Source organism: Copidosoma floridanum, unplaced genomic scaffold (assembly GCF_036245765.1).
Source record: "Copidosoma floridanum isolate Cflo_tuat_1 unplaced genomic scaffold, Cflo_Japanese_pri ptg000006l, whole genome shotgun sequence".
Taxonomy (NCBI): domain Eukaryota; kingdom Metazoa; phylum Arthropoda; class Insecta; order Hymenoptera; family Encyrtidae; genus Copidosoma; species Copidosoma floridanum.
In genome coordinates, this window is record NW_028321883.1 from 20,861,510 (window position 1) to 20,877,445 (window position 15,936).

At 47.5% G+C, this 15,936-nt stretch overlaps 2 protein-coding genes across 3 annotated transcripts; one reads left to right on the forward strand and one right to left on the reverse strand.

Moving 5' to 3' along the window:
- The first annotated feature begins 288 nt into the window (after positions 1 to 288).
- LOC106639448 (nurim homolog) lies at positions 289 to 1,630 on the forward strand. 2 transcript variants are annotated; one of them, XM_014353070.2, is made up of 3 exons: positions 289 to 624; positions 698 to 1,181; positions 1,263 to 1,630. In XM_014353070.2, the coding sequence occupies exons 1-3, from the start codon at positions 495 to 497 to the stop codon at positions 1,396 to 1,398; spliced, it is 750 nt and encodes a 249-aa protein (XP_014208556.2). In that variant the 5' UTR covers positions 289 to 494; the 3' UTR covers positions 1,399 to 1,630. The 2 variants fall into 2 exon arrangements, with proteins under 2 accessions (XP_014208556.2, XP_089454636.1); XM_089598510.1 differs by having other exon boundaries at positions 701 to 1,181.
- Positions 1,631 to 1,683: 53 nt separating this feature from the next.
- Dhc16F (Dynein heavy chain at 16F) lies at positions 1,684 to 15,822 on the reverse strand. The gene is made up of 50 exons (XM_089598253.1): positions 15,582 to 15,822; positions 15,059 to 15,507; positions 14,831 to 14,977; positions 14,575 to 14,751; positions 14,194 to 14,496; positions 13,980 to 14,090; positions 13,762 to 13,898; positions 13,488 to 13,678; positions 13,293 to 13,408; positions 13,081 to 13,226; positions 12,853 to 12,998; positions 12,649 to 12,781; positions 12,358 to 12,574; positions 12,137 to 12,271; positions 11,884 to 12,069; positions 11,584 to 11,785; positions 11,311 to 11,492; positions 11,013 to 11,236; positions 10,718 to 10,929; positions 10,390 to 10,645; positions 10,096 to 10,287; positions 9,795 to 10,019; positions 9,100 to 9,552; positions 8,842 to 9,014; positions 8,584 to 8,767; positions 8,349 to 8,520; positions 8,123 to 8,284; positions 7,872 to 8,048; positions 7,613 to 7,809; positions 7,298 to 7,543; positions 6,982 to 7,219; positions 6,682 to 6,912; positions 6,542 to 6,613; positions 6,288 to 6,473; positions 6,032 to 6,204; positions 5,594 to 5,954; positions 5,032 to 5,265; positions 4,818 to 4,958; positions 4,529 to 4,719; positions 4,337 to 4,444; positions 4,168 to 4,266; positions 3,764 to 3,999; positions 3,449 to 3,649; positions 3,284 to 3,382; positions 3,065 to 3,207; positions 2,808 to 2,978; positions 2,558 to 2,737; positions 2,392 to 2,487; positions 2,104 to 2,304; positions 1,684 to 2,031 (listed from the first exon to the last, which is right to left on the reverse strand). The coding sequence occupies exons 1-50, from the start codon at positions 15,805 to 15,807 to the stop codon at positions 1,684 to 1,686; spliced, it is 9,786 nt and encodes a 3,261-aa protein (XP_089454379.1). The 5' UTR covers positions 15,808 to 15,822.
- Between the last annotated feature and the right edge of the window lie 114 nt (positions 15,823 to 15,936).

The following is a 15,936-nucleotide window of genomic DNA, read 5'->3' on the forward strand; positions in this document are numbered from 1 at the left end:
GATCAAATGGCTCTAAGCGCTACTGCTATGGTTCAAAAGTTTAGGGCCACTTTTTAGTTCAGAAATCCGCAACGCTAGATGGCGCTGATCTAAATAATTATTACTAGTAGTCATAAAATCGATTATAAACCAGCCGCAACTTATTTAATAAATAGGCAATAAAAAGTTGACATAGTTTTTGCTGTTTGCGGCAAGTTTATAGTTGATCTTTTACCCAAAAATTGACCTTATGCATATTTAAACTTTGGGGTAGATCTGTCCCCCACATCACATTTACTTATCTAGTTATCAATCGCTTTATCTTGTAACATAACCTAAACGTGTAAGACCGACCAATGTAAACACTTTATTTTTCAACTTTCGTCAACATACTTATAACACAAATGGAATTCTCATTATTATTACCAAGATAGTGTAGTACATAGGACAACCATAAAATAGTTTATTTGGTTTGAAAGTTCTTCTTCTATTAGTGTATTATTTAAAAAAAAGAAATGTTCACTAAAGTGTTAAGAGTTGCAGTGTGTACTTGTAGTTTTTTGTACACCTTCTACGTTCTCTGTCATTTAACTTATTTTTTATCCAAACGAATCGATTATGATGAAAACGTCGAGTCAGAAAAAGGTAAGGTTAATTAAAGTAATTTATTAATTTTCCCGATAGCGTTGATTAGTAATTTTAATGATACCTCTCATAGGAGAGAATCTAGCTGTCAAAGCACTATGGCACTCGCTGATAAACTTTGGCCTCATAAGCGTTTTCATCTTGCAACACTCTGTCATGGCCAGTGACTCTGTTAAAGATTTTTATGCCAAGTTGAATGTGGAAGATGTTGAACGCAGTATTTACAACATTAGTGCATCTGCTGCATTGCACTTTTTGATCTCCACTTGGATGCCCGTACCTTGGGTGTTTCTGTGGAATTTCAATAATTTACAGGATGGTGTATTGTGGTACATACTGAGTTTAATTCAAGTGATTGGCTGGTGCATAGTCTACATTGGTTGCATCATGATGGACATTTCGGAGCTTGCTGGTTTAAAGCAAGTTTATTACAAGCTGTCGGGTAGACCTTGCCCTATGGCACTCAAGTCTAGAGAGCTCCAAAGATATTTTATGCATATGAGACATCCTAGTTTTACTGGATTTCTGATGATACTGTGGATACATCCACTCATGAGGTGGGGGTTTATGTTTGATTAAAATTCAATATTATTTTAAGAGTTTGCAAGCTAATAATAGTAGGTAATTTCTTTTTGTAGCATTGATAGATTTATGATGGCTTCTCTGTTGACGGCATACATGGCTCTAATGTGGACTATTGACATGGGTGACTACAGTTACCATTCAATCATCATTACGAGAAAAGAAATGGAAATAAATTACAAAAAGCATTGAGCCATTATATAGTGCCTTCATCTGATTGAAATATCTTAAGAAACATAGTATTTTTCTTATCTTACATTGATAGTCTGAAATCCGCGAAGTGCTTTCTCAACTCGCTATTAATTCACTGTGTGATATTAACCTTAAGATTATACTATTAATAAATTATTTAATATTTTCTAGGAATATTAATACATTGGTGTATACAACGTGAATTTTAAAAACTAAAAATAATGAACTAACATCAAGCTGACTTAAATATACTTTATTACTATTTTGGAAGAATTTTTTTACTTCCTAATTCGTTATCTGAATCAGTAAGGCAGTTCCTTTTAGTATCCAATAAGACTGCTGTCGAGCAGACGGCAACAGCACAGGCATAACAAAGTTTGTACTATGTCCAGTGGTTGACAGTACTCCAGCACGAATGCTAGTTTTGTACAAAGGACTGACGTATCGCGGATCGTTTTCTGGTGTAGCAAGTACCGGAAGGATGTGCACAACCGGTAATGGTGGATTCATTTCGCCTTTGTTAGCGTCTACGAGAATCCTTAACTTTGGATCCCATCTGCCTGCATCAATAAAAAGACCGTGTATGTACAGTCCATCTGCTGGTTCCTCTAAACTTTTGTAAATGCCTGGCATCTGAAATTAAATTAAATTAGTTGAGGTATGCGGCAAGAGAAAAAAAATATTCCCATATATCTGACATCATACATCTTTCCCGGCCTTTTTATGTGCCAACTCAATGTTTTCCTGATCGAGAAACACATCAGAAACTTTGAAATCCAGTTTCAGCTGCTCTATGGGGATGTTGTATTTCCTGGCATGCGTTTGCAGCATCCCAGTTATGAATCCCTGCGGAAAAGATAAACCTGATATCCAGAACGACATCGGCTTTCTGTCGGTTAACCAGACCTGTATGAAAAGATCAAACGATCGTACAACAGTGAAAACCGTCTTTCCCCCACACATATTTGAGTGTTGCGTGCGTGCTTTTATTACATTGATGAAATCGATCCTAAGCTCCAAATCTCTGATCCAGCTGCCTAAGCTTTTGAGCGAAGGGTAGACATTTAAATTGTGCCATATTTGGGGTACCTGTTACGAAATGGCCATTTTTAAGAAAATCGTTTCACGAATCTATTAAATCGCTAAAAAAAAATCTCACTTGATTGTTGACTAGGGATCTGAAGACGTTTTCAAGCTCCTCGGACATGACAACAAACCCTTTGATGGCCCTCTGTAAATTCTCCATGGACGTCTGAATTTTCGACAAAAGAATGTTGTACCGCTCAACTTCGTGCAGTAAAACGACTGTGAGGGATGGCAGCCGACCTGCACTGTCTTTCTATAACAATTTTATATTTATCGTTAGTTTTGCTAATTTTTAGTTGTCGATTATGCTACATATTATATACTTTTAAGTGTCGAAGATTGCAAGTGTCGATGTCTATTTTGAGGGCGATTTTTTCCATTATCAAGTCGGCCAATTCGTAAGCGACTTCCGCGTCCGATTTTCCTTCCTTTCCGATGCCCACTTTTGGCTGGACGTCCATGATGGTTTCCAACACAGTTTTAGATTCTTTCAGCTGGTCGTAAAAAAATTACAAGCCAATAAGAAATGTGAAAATGCAATAAAATCGATAACGTTGTACATGCAGTAATCGGGCGAAACCTGATACGCGATATTTGCGTTCTCATGCATGCCGAAAATTTCGGGATCTTCGATAATGGGAAACTCGTCGATGAACTCGCGGTATTCCTCGAGTTTTTCGTAACTTGGACAGTAGTACGTTCCAGACGGCGAGTACACGTAAGCTATTTATTCATAGATTTAAATTGTACCTTACGTCTATACGAGTGTATAAGAAAACAATTCATGCTGTTCGTATACTTGGCTCGAGAATCTTTGGCGAAAAGAAGCCGTCGAGGATGGTCTTCAAGCAGCGCAGATCCCAGTTGTCGGTGATTCTTCCGCCGTACGTGATCTCCCCTTTAAATTCGAGGAAAAACGATTGAAAAAAAAAAAATTTCATCCAAGAAATCAAGTTATACTTACCAGTTGTGTAAATCAGAGCGTCCCAGGGAACTGTCTCGTCCACGCAAAACATCTTCAAGTTCAACAGACAGCATTCTCGGTCATTGTCGCTGAACTCGTAGGTCAAGTTCCAGCCGAGCGGCCCAAACTTCTTTCTCTCCTGTATGATGGCGTGGAAGAAGCAGACCCCGAAGATCATGCGCCTCCAACTGTCCTCCAGTTCTGTTTTACGAATTCGTTAAATTGATTTTTCGTTAGATTGATTTTTCTCATTGATTAATTAATCAATGAGAAAAAAAAAAATGTATTTTTTCATCAAACAAGTAGCACACCGACCATGATCCTCAAAGAAGTCCTCCTCGAGCTCAAAGAAAGCCCTCCTGACGTTGGCCTTGAGTCCCTTGGGCGGCTCGTTGGTCACCTTGACCGAATTCTGCAGCACCGACACGGGAAAGCCCGGGCTGGGCATCGAGCTCAGAAACAACCGGAAGTCCTCGTGCACGCGCTCCGGCATCTCGGCGATCTCCGCGACTATCGCCTCCAACGAGAGCATCCACGAAGTCGCCAGGTGGCTGTACGACCATGTATATAAGTACTTACAATGACGTATACACAATAATAGTTTTTGTACTCTCCACAGTTATATTTTTTAACAAGTTTGTACGTATATATATTTTATGTAGTGGGCTACAAATTTATTTATTTTTTATTAACACTCTGTACTTAATTCCAGTTGGTACCTGTTTTGCAAGAAGACCCAGCTACCCTGTTCGCAGCCACGCTTAATCAGGGACTCGGCGATCGGACCCTGGCCCTGGCCCAAAGAGATAGCCTCGTACCTGGGAATGCAAACGATTGGCAAAATCACACCTTTCGAGTCGACGAGTCGGTATAAGGTTTTTCTCATACCTGTCGCTGAAATTCATTTCGTTGGCGAACTTTAGGAAGGCGCTAAAAGGGTCCGAGCCCGTGCTCAGAACGAACACCAAGGGCGTCACTTTCGACGTGTCGGGGAACCTAAAGTTGAAAAAAAAAAAAAAAAAAAATGGCACATATTTTTGTGTTCATATTTATATGTGCTCTTGGCATGCCATGACTAACAGAACGGGCAGCGATATCATCGGCGACTCGATGAACCTCTGGCCGAGGTTTTTCTTGACGAAGGACGTGATCGCGAAAATGAGCTTCTCCTCCTTCAGCGCCTTCAGCAGCATTAACTTTTCAATGTCCGTCAGCAAAGCGTCCCAGTCGTTTTGCGCTCTCGCGCTGTTTTGCGGTAGAACGTTGATCTCCTGCGATGATCGACAAAATCATCGGTGTGTGTAGCTATGTAAAATCGTCCCAAAAAAAAAAAAAAAAAAAAAAGAGGACTGTCGTATGTAGGGCTCACTTCTTCGTAAATCTCGATCTTCACTCTGATTTTTTTGAACACGTCGTCCATGAGCTTTTCAAAGCTCTCGAAGCTCGCTACCAGGTAGTTGGCCGAGATCCACATGTTATCGGTAAGCGTCGGATAATCCGGCTTCTTGTCCTGAGAGGCCAACGGCGATTAGTGCACGCCGGGTGAGAGGAAACAAAAAATTTGCACGCCAACGAGTACGAACCGTCCGGATTTGCTCGGGTCCCCGAAGCAAAAAGTTCCACTGCGCGTAATCGATGGTGCCGTCGTTTAAGAGTATCGCCACGTTCATCATGAAGCTGAAGACGATTTTGTGGCGCTCGAAGAGCCCGCGCGAGACGTTCGTGTAGACCGACAGGGTTATCTCGTCGTAGAGAATTTGCAGCCGTTGCGTAAGCTCCTCCGTCTTTTCGCTCGTCTCTATGACGTTGTTGAAGACCTGTTTTTTTTTTTTTTTTTTTTTCGGTATATGTTTATTTATTTATCAATCGTTCAATGTGTAAGCAATATGTATTAATATTTGAATTCTTGGTCATTATACATCTATAGTAACTGTTTTGATATAACAGATTGGCAAAGAAGAATCTTGAATTGTTCATTCAAGCCAAAAGTGTAAAATCACCGATTGAGCCGGTGACGATTTATTTTCACCGCTGACCGCACTCTGGTTTCATTTTCATTTCACCCGTGTATATATGCGTCAAGAACAGCAAAGCGTCACTCATCTAATTTTAAATATTGTGAAAAAGCGACGACGCGTATCGCACCTGATTGAAGTACTTGAGCGAGAACTGATACATCGAATCGACGAGGGCGAGACTCGCGACGACAAAGTACAGAACCGAGCCGTGGCTGGCGACGCTTCTGTATCCCTCGCGAGCCGTGCTTATCTCTTTTTCCGTGGCCTCGCTGTCCACCAGCCTCGAGGCTATTATCGACGAGGTTTCCTTGCTCTCGTTTAACGTCTCGATCAGCTCCTCGTTGTCGAGGATGTTGCCCTCCGAGCTAAAGAGCAGCGTCAGGATTCGGTCCTCGATGCCCTTCAGCTGGCTCTTGTCAGCGTTTATCTGGGCCACCAGCTCGTTGCGCATACTCTCGAGCTCCGGCTTCTCCAGGCGCACCACGTCGCTGATGGACGTACACGTGTATTATTTTTTTGTCCTGCTCCAACTAAACTATATATGTGTACTAACAATAATACTCACGCCAACAGTTGATCTTCCAGCCCGCTTGGTGTGACTGTGAAATTGACGATCGTCACCTTTATACAGATCTCCGGCAGATAGTGAGGATTCGCCATCTTCGTGGTGATGTACAGTCGGAAGTTACTGTCGTACTCCACGTCGTTGTCGCCCAACCGGATGAGCGTCCGTCCGGCCTGAAAATATATGCGTATATACATATATGTCTCTCAGAGATCTCGAAACCGTTCACCATATGTACATGAGCATAAATATATACCTGCACGAAAGTCTGCTTCAGTAGTATCGGCTCCAAGCTCGGGTCGAGGCTCTCACCGACCTCCTGCAGTAGAATCGGCGCTCCTGTTCTGAGGCAAGCTTCGATGATCCTCATGAAGCTCGAGTCCGTCATTTTGCACACCTTCAGCTGATTCGGCCCCTCCAGGCTGCGAATCCATCGGTTCGCCTGTGGTGTGTCATCGGATCGATATAGTTGAATGATCCCCCCCTTTGATGGAGAAAAAAAACAGATACCTGCTCCTGGGGATCTATCATGAGGGGCCAGCGTCCCGCTTGAGTGACCAAGATCGCGTTCTCCGCGCTGACCTACAAATATATATATTTATTGCAACGTAAATGAAACGTGTAAATGAAAAAAAAAACGTAGCTCATACCTGGTCCCTGGGCAGTCCGCAAGCGTTCCACTGTCGCAGCTCGTAGGGATCGCCGAGTACCGAGTAGATACTAAAGTTGTTTGTGGTGGGGATGGACTGCTCCCTGCAGCGCGACAGCCACACGGCCAGCAGTTCCTCGCGGTAGACACTCGTGAAGGCACCCAAGTAAGCCAGGCCACCCGCGGCGACGAGGGTATCGCCCGCCATGCAGTCCAACTCTTTTTCGAATCCCTGCGAGCAGCGAGAGCTCGCGTCATAAACCACGCATCGAGTTTGGGTGTGCGAATTAAATCAACTCACGATCGTCAATTCTTTCCATCGGACTTCCTCGTCGGCCAGAGCCGAGGTCAACCTGCCGGATCTGCCAAGCCGAGCCTCGCCCAGCTTGATGTTGTACTCGAGATCGCCCAGCCGCTTCACAGCCCCGTTGTACTGGTTCTGCAGGTCCTTGCTCTGTTTCTCGACGTCGGCCAACTGCTTCTGTTTCTCGCGGAGCACGACCTCGATCGCCTGCAGCTCGGTCTGAGCCTCCTCCAGTCTGAGTATTAAAATTACCACTGAATTTCTTTTCACACGAGGAAAAAAATTATAAAGTTTATACAGCGATGGAACGTACTTTTTCCGCTTAGGCTCGACCACGCGGAAGATCTTGGCGTATCCGTCGACAGCTCGCACCCAAATGCAAATGGACTTGCAGACTTTGCTCTGCTTGGCCACGATCTCCGGGAGAAAGTCCTTGTGCATCGTGTACACTTGAAGCTTCTTTAGCAGCTTGTCACTGATCTCGTCCTTTTGGTAGGCCATCAGCCGGTCCAAGAAACGCACGTCACCGAGCACGAGTTTAGCCGTCGGCCAGTCCGTCCTGGAATAACCCATGATTAAGGGCGCGATCCTTGATGGTTATTTGTATAGCACGATTTGGGCTTCTCACTTTTCTCCTAGGAGCAAGCAAACGGCTTCCATGACGAAGCGCACTAATTGGGGCGGCTTGTTGAACACCTTGATCTCGTTGATGTCGTTCTTGTTGAGAGCCGCGAGGGCAGCCTGGGCCTCTTCAAGCGCCGGGAGTGCTGCCTCCAGGTCCCTCCTCGCCTCCGACTCGAGAGCTGCTGTCTCGTCCGCCACTGCCTTGATGGATCGTTATTATTTCACGATCGTCTTCGATCAACCAAGTGTTCTTTTACTCATACCTTGGCGGCTGCCTCGTCTTCGGCGACGACGGTCCGGACCTTGTCGCACTCGATCTGCTGCTTCGCCACGACCTTCATCAGCTTCGACACCTCCTCCGAGCTCGTTTTTAGCAGCGGCCCGAGCTCGATCAGTTGTTTCTTCATCACCGCCACCGAGACGTTCGTCTCCTTAATTTTCTGCATTCCAATATGGTTAATCACACAAGTATATAGATCTGTCGCTCTCGAAATCGGTAATAATAGCGAGTTACGTTCAACCCGTTGACGATCCGGCCTCTCAGAGTATCCAGTTGCGTTCTTTTGCGATTCAAGGTGCTCAGGTAGAGTTTCAGCAGGTCCAAGTAGCTACTCGGCGTCGTGTAGTACCTACGGCGCATCTCCTCGAAGAATCTCACCGTCATCACTTCCACGCTCTACCAATACATAATTCTTGTTGTGTCCGTCGCGTTATCGCAATAACAATTAAAATCAACGCACCTCGTGCATCAAAACGCAAATTGAAGCCAAAGCTTCGACCTTTTCTGGCTCGTCGGGAATGACGATCTCTATGGACTTGACGGCCACGGAGCGCAAAGCTTCGTTCGGCCACTTGGAGAACCAGTCGATCGTACAACAGTTCACCAGGGACGGAAACATGCGACAGCGACGCCTAAAGTAAACGCCCCACAGCTACATAGGTATATCTTACTTTTCATCGAAACAGCTGTGGTACCTGAAAGCGTCGCCCACGGGGCTCATGCACAACATCAGGTGCAGATTATTCCTGACCCGGTTTATGAAGAACTGGTAGATAGCGTCGCGATTCGATTCCGCGATACCGGCTTCCTTGGCCGCCGGCCGGGTAGCTATGATCGCCCGCTCCAGCTCTTCCGCTTCGAACAGGTTCGGCACCTCGCCTATTTTTTTTTGTTTTTTTTTTAAATTATTCCAAACGGCAACTCACGCTCGGATGATTAGTCTTGGTGATTACCAGAGTTCAAAGTGTTGTTGATGTCCTCGAGAAACTCCTCCATGACGATCTGCGTGTCGGTGAAGAGAAAAGTCGCCGGCTCGGCAAGGGCACCGGGACCAAAGTAAAACCGGCGCAGGTCCTCGTTCCACGAGTTCTTGTCGTACCCCCGGCTGATTTCGATCTGTTGGCAACTGTGATCCACGCGATAAATCATTTCCGAACGTATGGCAAAAGAAATAACTTTAGCCCCAAAAACAACCCAGCAGTTCTTCTTACCGATACCCGTTGACGTGCGAGGCCAGCCTCGTTAAGCTCTGCTTGCCCATGCCACCGACGCCGACGAGTAAGCCGTTGCCCCTCTCGGATCTCAGTATCCTCGCCAGCCGGCACAGGTGCTCGATCGCGTCGACGAAAAATATGAGGCTCATCTCCCTGCCCGAGACGATGCAGTAGTCCTCGAGGTACTCCTGAAGGGCTGCCCTGGCGCGCGACAGCTCGACTATCTCCTCGTAGAAGCGGTCCTCGCGCGCCGCCCCGAACACCAGGAAATCGCCGAATAGCAGCTGCGGCGGCTGCGAGCCCAGCTTGGCGTTGTCCTCCGGGAGCTCGAGCACGTCGTCGCCGAAGGTGCCCGAGCACACGCTCGACAGCATACGGTAAAAGTAGCTCTTGTCCGACGTATCGGTCAACCGGTCGTGGAAGACGCGCAGGCATTCGTGGTAGAACAACCTTGGGACCGGATATCCAAAACAACATTTTTTTTTTTTTTTTTTTCATTTTTACCGTCACTGTGCATAATAACGCTGCTATGCGAGCGAGCTGATTTAATGATTCGGCTGCTGGTAGTTTAAATAATTTATGCTCGTTGCGAGTTACCGAGCTATAATTTGCAAAGACAAATTGGACTCTTGACGCATACGCGTGAAATTTGTAGAAAAAAAAAGATTAATTTAAAAAAAAATGCATTCCACCTGAACATCTGTTTGGCTTCGGTGACGACTCCCATGTCGGCCTGCATGATTCCTTGCACGCACTTTGACAGATCTCGCAAATTAAAGATGTAGTGGCTCTTTTCGGGAGTCGGCAAAAGATCGACAGCTATGCGGCCGTACACCTCGACCGCGGCGGCGACTATTTTGTCACCGCTGCTCATCACCGGTGGGGCAAAGTCCTTCAGGAAGCCTCTCAAGATTGTTCTGTTAATTGTTTTTTTTCATTTATACATCATTTGGAAGTTTATAGCAACTATTCCTCTGTACGCGTGTTGTGTACCTAAATATGGCCTTGAGGGAATCTTCAGTCGGAGAGGGTATGACGAGCATTCCAAAGTGGCGGACGAACCGAGAGGTCAGGGGGTTCCTTCCTCCACCGGGTGGCGCGCAAGCTGTGGCCAATACCACGTCCTCGATGTCCTTCCAAAAGAGTTTGTCTCTGTCGTACAGCCCACCGGAGTCAAGGACTTGCCTTAAAAAAATTCAATTTCATCGTTTTACGCGTTGCATGAAAAAAAAAAAAAAAAAAGAAGAAGGTTTTACGTGCATACACATTATTATTGTCATCACCCACCTGAGCAGCTCGATCGGCGGCTGGGAGCCGTAGGTGTCCAATTTCGGCATGTTAACGTCATCGACGAACAGACAGACGCGCTTGCCGATCGGGGCGCCCAGTGCCGTGCGCCGTTTCTTCTCGAGCTTCAACTCGAGGATCTCCTGAGTGCGGCCGCTGCCCGTCTGCGCCGAGAAGTTCAAGACTATCGGGAGCCACACGCCCGACCCCTCGAGCGCGCTCAGAACGAGTTTGGCGATCACCGATTTTCCCACACCTTTTGTTTTTCATCCAATCGAAAGAACGAGCTCGTTGATAATAATATGTGTACATATGATCGGTTGGTTACCGGTGCCGCCGGTGAAGAAGACCGGCTTGTTCACTTGGACGAGCTTCTGCATGATGTAGCCGAAACGGACCGTATCGACGGTAGGCACGAGGATCTCGAAGAACGGCTGCTGGGGGTCGTAGGCGAAGGCCGTCATGAGCTTCAGCCAGACCTCCATGCGCTGCTCGGCGCTATTGACGAACATATCCCACAGACTGCCCGACGACGGCAGGCTTTAGAGGAAACATGATTTTTCGGTTTTTTTAATTTAAATTCCTGGACACGCGCTGTGCATCGCTATTCCCGTGATTGGTACCGCGCCTCCATGTTGTTTTCGAATTGGTCCCTGACGTAGAGCTCGAAGGTTTCGCGGGAACTGTCGAGCGCGTTGCCACCCACGGCCCACAGGTACGAGAAGACAAACGCTTGGTTGACAAACGTCTTGACTCTCGATTGATCCAACGTCTTTTCGATCACGTCCGTCTCGAGAAGTAAGCTCTCTAGAAGCGCGCACAGCGTGTCGGCCTTGCTTATGTCGACCTATGGATGTGTTTATTTTTTTTTTTTTCAATTTACATGGTAAGACGTCGATAGTTAATTCTACGTGTACTCACCTGCGATATGGCGTGGTCGCAGTGCTTTTTAAAGAATCTCAATCCGTTCTCGACATAATTTTGAAAGAGGTCGAGCAAAAGGGCCAAAACCTCTTTTTTCGTGATCCTCTCGGCCATCCGAGCGAGCCAGCTTTTGACGCGTGGCAGCCACTTGAGCTCCGTAGGGTCGAGGTACACCATTCCTATGGATGTGATGTAGTATAGTATATGTATATACATTTATACCTTGTAGGTATACCGATGTACAAATTGAATGTGTAATTGCAGCCTCACCGCAACGACTGACCGTAGCCGGCGAAGCTTGGGCCAAATCGGCGACTTCGAAGACCATGTGCACGTAAGGCGTGAACTTGATCCTCTCGGAATTGGCCAGACACAGCATCTTGTTGTCGTCGAGGACCGTGTTCATGTTTTCTATCCACACCGCGTCTACCGGGCCGTCGCACACGCACCACTGGTGCTCATTCGTCGTAGCCTGTTATCATCAACGTTGTTTTTTTTTTCTTTTTTTTTTTTTTTTTTTTCAACTTGGAATATCTTTTTTATCGAGTCAAAAAGAAAAGGTGTCCTTACAGAACAAGCGTGCCGGATAATGTTGCCGAGCAAACCATCGTGCCACTCGCCGGTCGCCGGGCTGACCTCGCCGTACAACTCTCCGATCGTCACAGCTTTGGGATTCAAAACGTACATGTTGACCTTCTTGTAGTAAGGACTCGGAACCTCCATCTCGTGCAGCCGCGTGTACGTGTCCTTGAGCATCTATGCCAAGTAGATGCCGCACGTTTCATAATTGTCCTTCGTATGGTCCACATGTCGCACAACTTACCCGCAGCACGGTGGATTTGCCGCCCCCGGTCGGCCCGACCAGCATGACTCCGTGCCTCACCCGCATGGTCTCGTGCAGCTCGATGATTTTCTTGATCGAGCAAGCCTCGGGTTGCAGGCCTGCTTCTTGCATCACCTGCGTGCGCCGCGAATTTCGGAGTATCGGTAAGCAAGTATATGTATATTACACACGTGTATGTCATGCACAGCGATGACGTGTACTTTGACGGCCGTCTGTTGGAGCACACCGTAGTCCTCTTCGGCAAGGACGATGCCGGGAAACAGGTCGCACAGGATACCTTGGAATAGCTCGGCGTCGTCCGTCAGGAACTTCGGGAGGTTGCTGTCTCGCAGCGCTCGTATCAAAACTACGTCCTCCGGCTTGTCGGGGTTGTCGCGCTTCAAGCTCCCGGCCATCACGAGCACGCTCTTCACGGCCCTGTGTTACATACTCGGTTGTCAAAAAACTAGAGAGTTATAGTATATAAATAATACATATACGTGTACACTCACCGCATGCCAAAGTCGTAATGATCTTGCTGGGACAGCTGTTCGCTGCAGAGGGTGTACATGAGGGTCATTTTCTTGGCCAACGATTTCGAGGACTCGAAGCCCTCCGAGTACAGAGTCACCTCGGCGATGAGCTCTAAACGATATGTGAGTTACATCTATGTGTTTTCGGGAGATCTCCGATTCGACGGGCATGGGTGTACAAACGGTAATTTGGCACCGCCATCGAAATGGGCCGGAAGAGGGATTTCAGGTTGTCGGGCAGCTCTGTGCGCCCAGCGTATCCCGGGTTCATCGTGATAAACGCCGCGCAAGTTCTCACCAGCTTTATTTTTCGACCCTCGAACATGAATCTGTCGTTTTACACGCCAGTTTCAGTGTGAATCCTTTGCAAAACGCGTACATCCGCCATCGACCCAATTGAAAAATACTCACTCCTTAGCTCGAGCGACTTTGGCGTTTCTTATTGTTATCAGCTGCTGCGCTATGACGGACAGGACCTCGATATCGATGCGGTTGAACTCGTCGAAGCAACACCAAGCCCCGGAGGTCGCGAGACCCGAGAAGAATCGGCCCATCATCTGTTGCACCAACGCGACAGCCACATTTATGCACGAGTTTGAAAAAAACAAAAACTAATAATCCACCTTGTAGTCGAGTCCTTCGGAGCAATTGAAGACGACGCACTGGATGGCCAGCGCTTTGGCCAGATCCTTCGTCGTTTCGGTTTTTCCCGTGCCGGCCGGTCCCGCGGGTGCCCCCCCTAAATCATGGCTCTTTCACTCTACTTTTTTTTTTTTTTTTTTTTTTTTGAATAAAATACAATACGTTGCATTCGGTACCTAGATCCAACTGGAGCGCGCCCATGAGACAAAGGTAGCACTTGTCGGTGAGAGGAGTGATGACAAGGCGTCTCTGAGCCCCGAGGTACTCGTACCCGTACGCGTACTCCGCGTTGCTCATTCGCGCGACACACCGATCGGCCTTGTTGTCCCAGTAGTAGCGCAGGGCTTTCCTCCAGTCGAAGCTCGAGCTAGTTTTGTTCAACTGAAAAAGTGTCGGAGGAAAGAAAAAAAAAGAGAGAGAGAGAGAGCTCGGAAAGGGACAACGTTTTACCTGGACGAGACTTTGTTCTCCACAAGAATCGATATGGTGTCGCGGGCGTGCACATCCACGGTTATCAGGTTGATTATCACTTCGCGCACCAGTTTGGGCAGTTCACCCCGCACCAGAGCTGCGAGTTCGTTCAGATTCTGATTTTTTTTTTTTTTTCAAAATCATAAGTATATTCAGTGGACAAGCTATGCGGAACACAAAGTTACACACAAATTTACCTCGTAACACTTCTTCTCGAACTTTTTCATGTTCCTCTCGGCGTTGTCGCCCGACTCCAAGTTCACGTGCACGTCCCTCGCCCAGTATATCTGGGACGCCGTCAAAACTATCTATAACAGAGTAATTGAGCAACCCCACAGAGTCCTTTCTCTGATTACATTCACCACAACGCACTTGACGAAAAGCACAAAGTATACGGTATAGTATCCCGACCTGGGACGGGTAATTCGATATGACGAACTTGCGGCCCTTTTTCGCGTAGTCCACCATAGACTCCTGCATCCTCTTCCTGAGGCTGGCGAACATCGCGGTCTCGACCTTGCCCAGCCAGTCCTCGACGTTGCCCCGAGCCTTGAGACCTTTAGTCAATTCGACCCGCTCGCTTTCCGGCGATAGCATGGCCAAAATATCGTTCGAAGGTCCCTCGGCACCTGGCAGCTGGCTGGCAAATTCCAGGCGATAGATCGCGTCGAAGCACTTTTGCAGGTGACGCTGCACCGCGTGTGGATCGCGCGTCTGGTGTCGCGTTGTTTTCATGGTACGTTATACACGGCAGGGTACACGTCGTATACTTATTTAGCTCGGAGGTCTTACTTGAGCGAGGATTTCCAGCATTTCGTCGTTGGAGAGGAAAAAGAAGCGTGGGAACGCTACGCGTTTCGTCTCGAGGTACGCCTCCAGGCACTTGAGTATCTGATCGAGTTTGCGGTTGTTTTCGAGGAGTGCCTCGAGCAGACTCGGCTGCGTGCAATTCTCCAATGCCAAGGGCATCTTTGGAGGATACAAGCGTGCTTAGTTACATAACAAACATCCCTTTTTTTTTTTTTATACCTCGATCGCGGTTGCTTACTTTTTCGGTTTTTCTCATGATTTCCTTGAAAGACTTGTCAACGATGATGAATAGCTTGGCTTCGATCGGCAGCTGCCTCTGGATGTCCGGAGCGGAAAATATGGCCTCAAGGTACAGCCACTGCTGCTGACAGTATTGCCAAGCTTCCTAAACGAAAATAATACGCGACAACAATGTGATGTTTCAAATTTAAAAAAAAAAAGGGGGGGGGGAGCTATAGGAACCGACCAAAGTTTTTGAGAAGAGATCCAGTCTTTTGACCCAGTCGTCGACTCTAGGCTTGATGGGCGCCACGTGCCTCGACGCAGCGATCGTTTGAATGGATATATTGCTGTCGTCCAGAGTGGCTTGCACCTCCTCGAGCGAGCCCAGGATGAATACGTCCTTGGACTCCTTGTGGTTGACGACGGCAAAGTCGATGGTCTTCCAGGCGTCCTCGACCTTCTTCAGCATGAGCTCGAGGCCAGCTTCGGAGCTCGCGGCACCCGATATTTCCATGAGCTCGTCAGGATAATGAAAGGCCTTCAGCTCCTCGAGAAGATTCAGAGTCAAAGTCACGTCGGGATCAAACGTGTGCCCTAAAAGCGTCTCGATCTTGAGCCAGTGCCGCGGCTGGAAGTTCGGATTGCGCAGGTAACCGATCGTCGGCAGCTTGTCCCTCATCATCTCGACTTTCTCTGTCAAACGTCACATCGAAATCTTTCTACGTTGTTTTTCCAGTAGCTCCAGTACAAAAGTTCGATCCCCATACCTTTGAGCACCGGCAGTATGTCGTTGGCCGGCAGTCCCTTCTCGAACTGCGTGATGTTCTTCAGGTACTTGGTCACAAAGGCGTTCAGCTCCTCGACGTTGAGCAGGTCAAACTCAGCCTCGTACCAGCCGGCCGTCACGTCTTCCCACTCGGCCAGGCTCTCCCAAAGCAGCGTGCGCAGCTTCGCGTTGTTCAACACCTGATCGAGCACGTCGAACCGCGTCATTTCGACCTTGAAGGCCTTCTGGTAGGAGCGATAGTCGGCCCCGAGGTTCGCGCACTTGGTCAAACGATCGCTGAGCTCCCTCAGGGTCTCCAGACAGACGTCCGCGTTGCTCTCGCTGTCCAGCAGCCA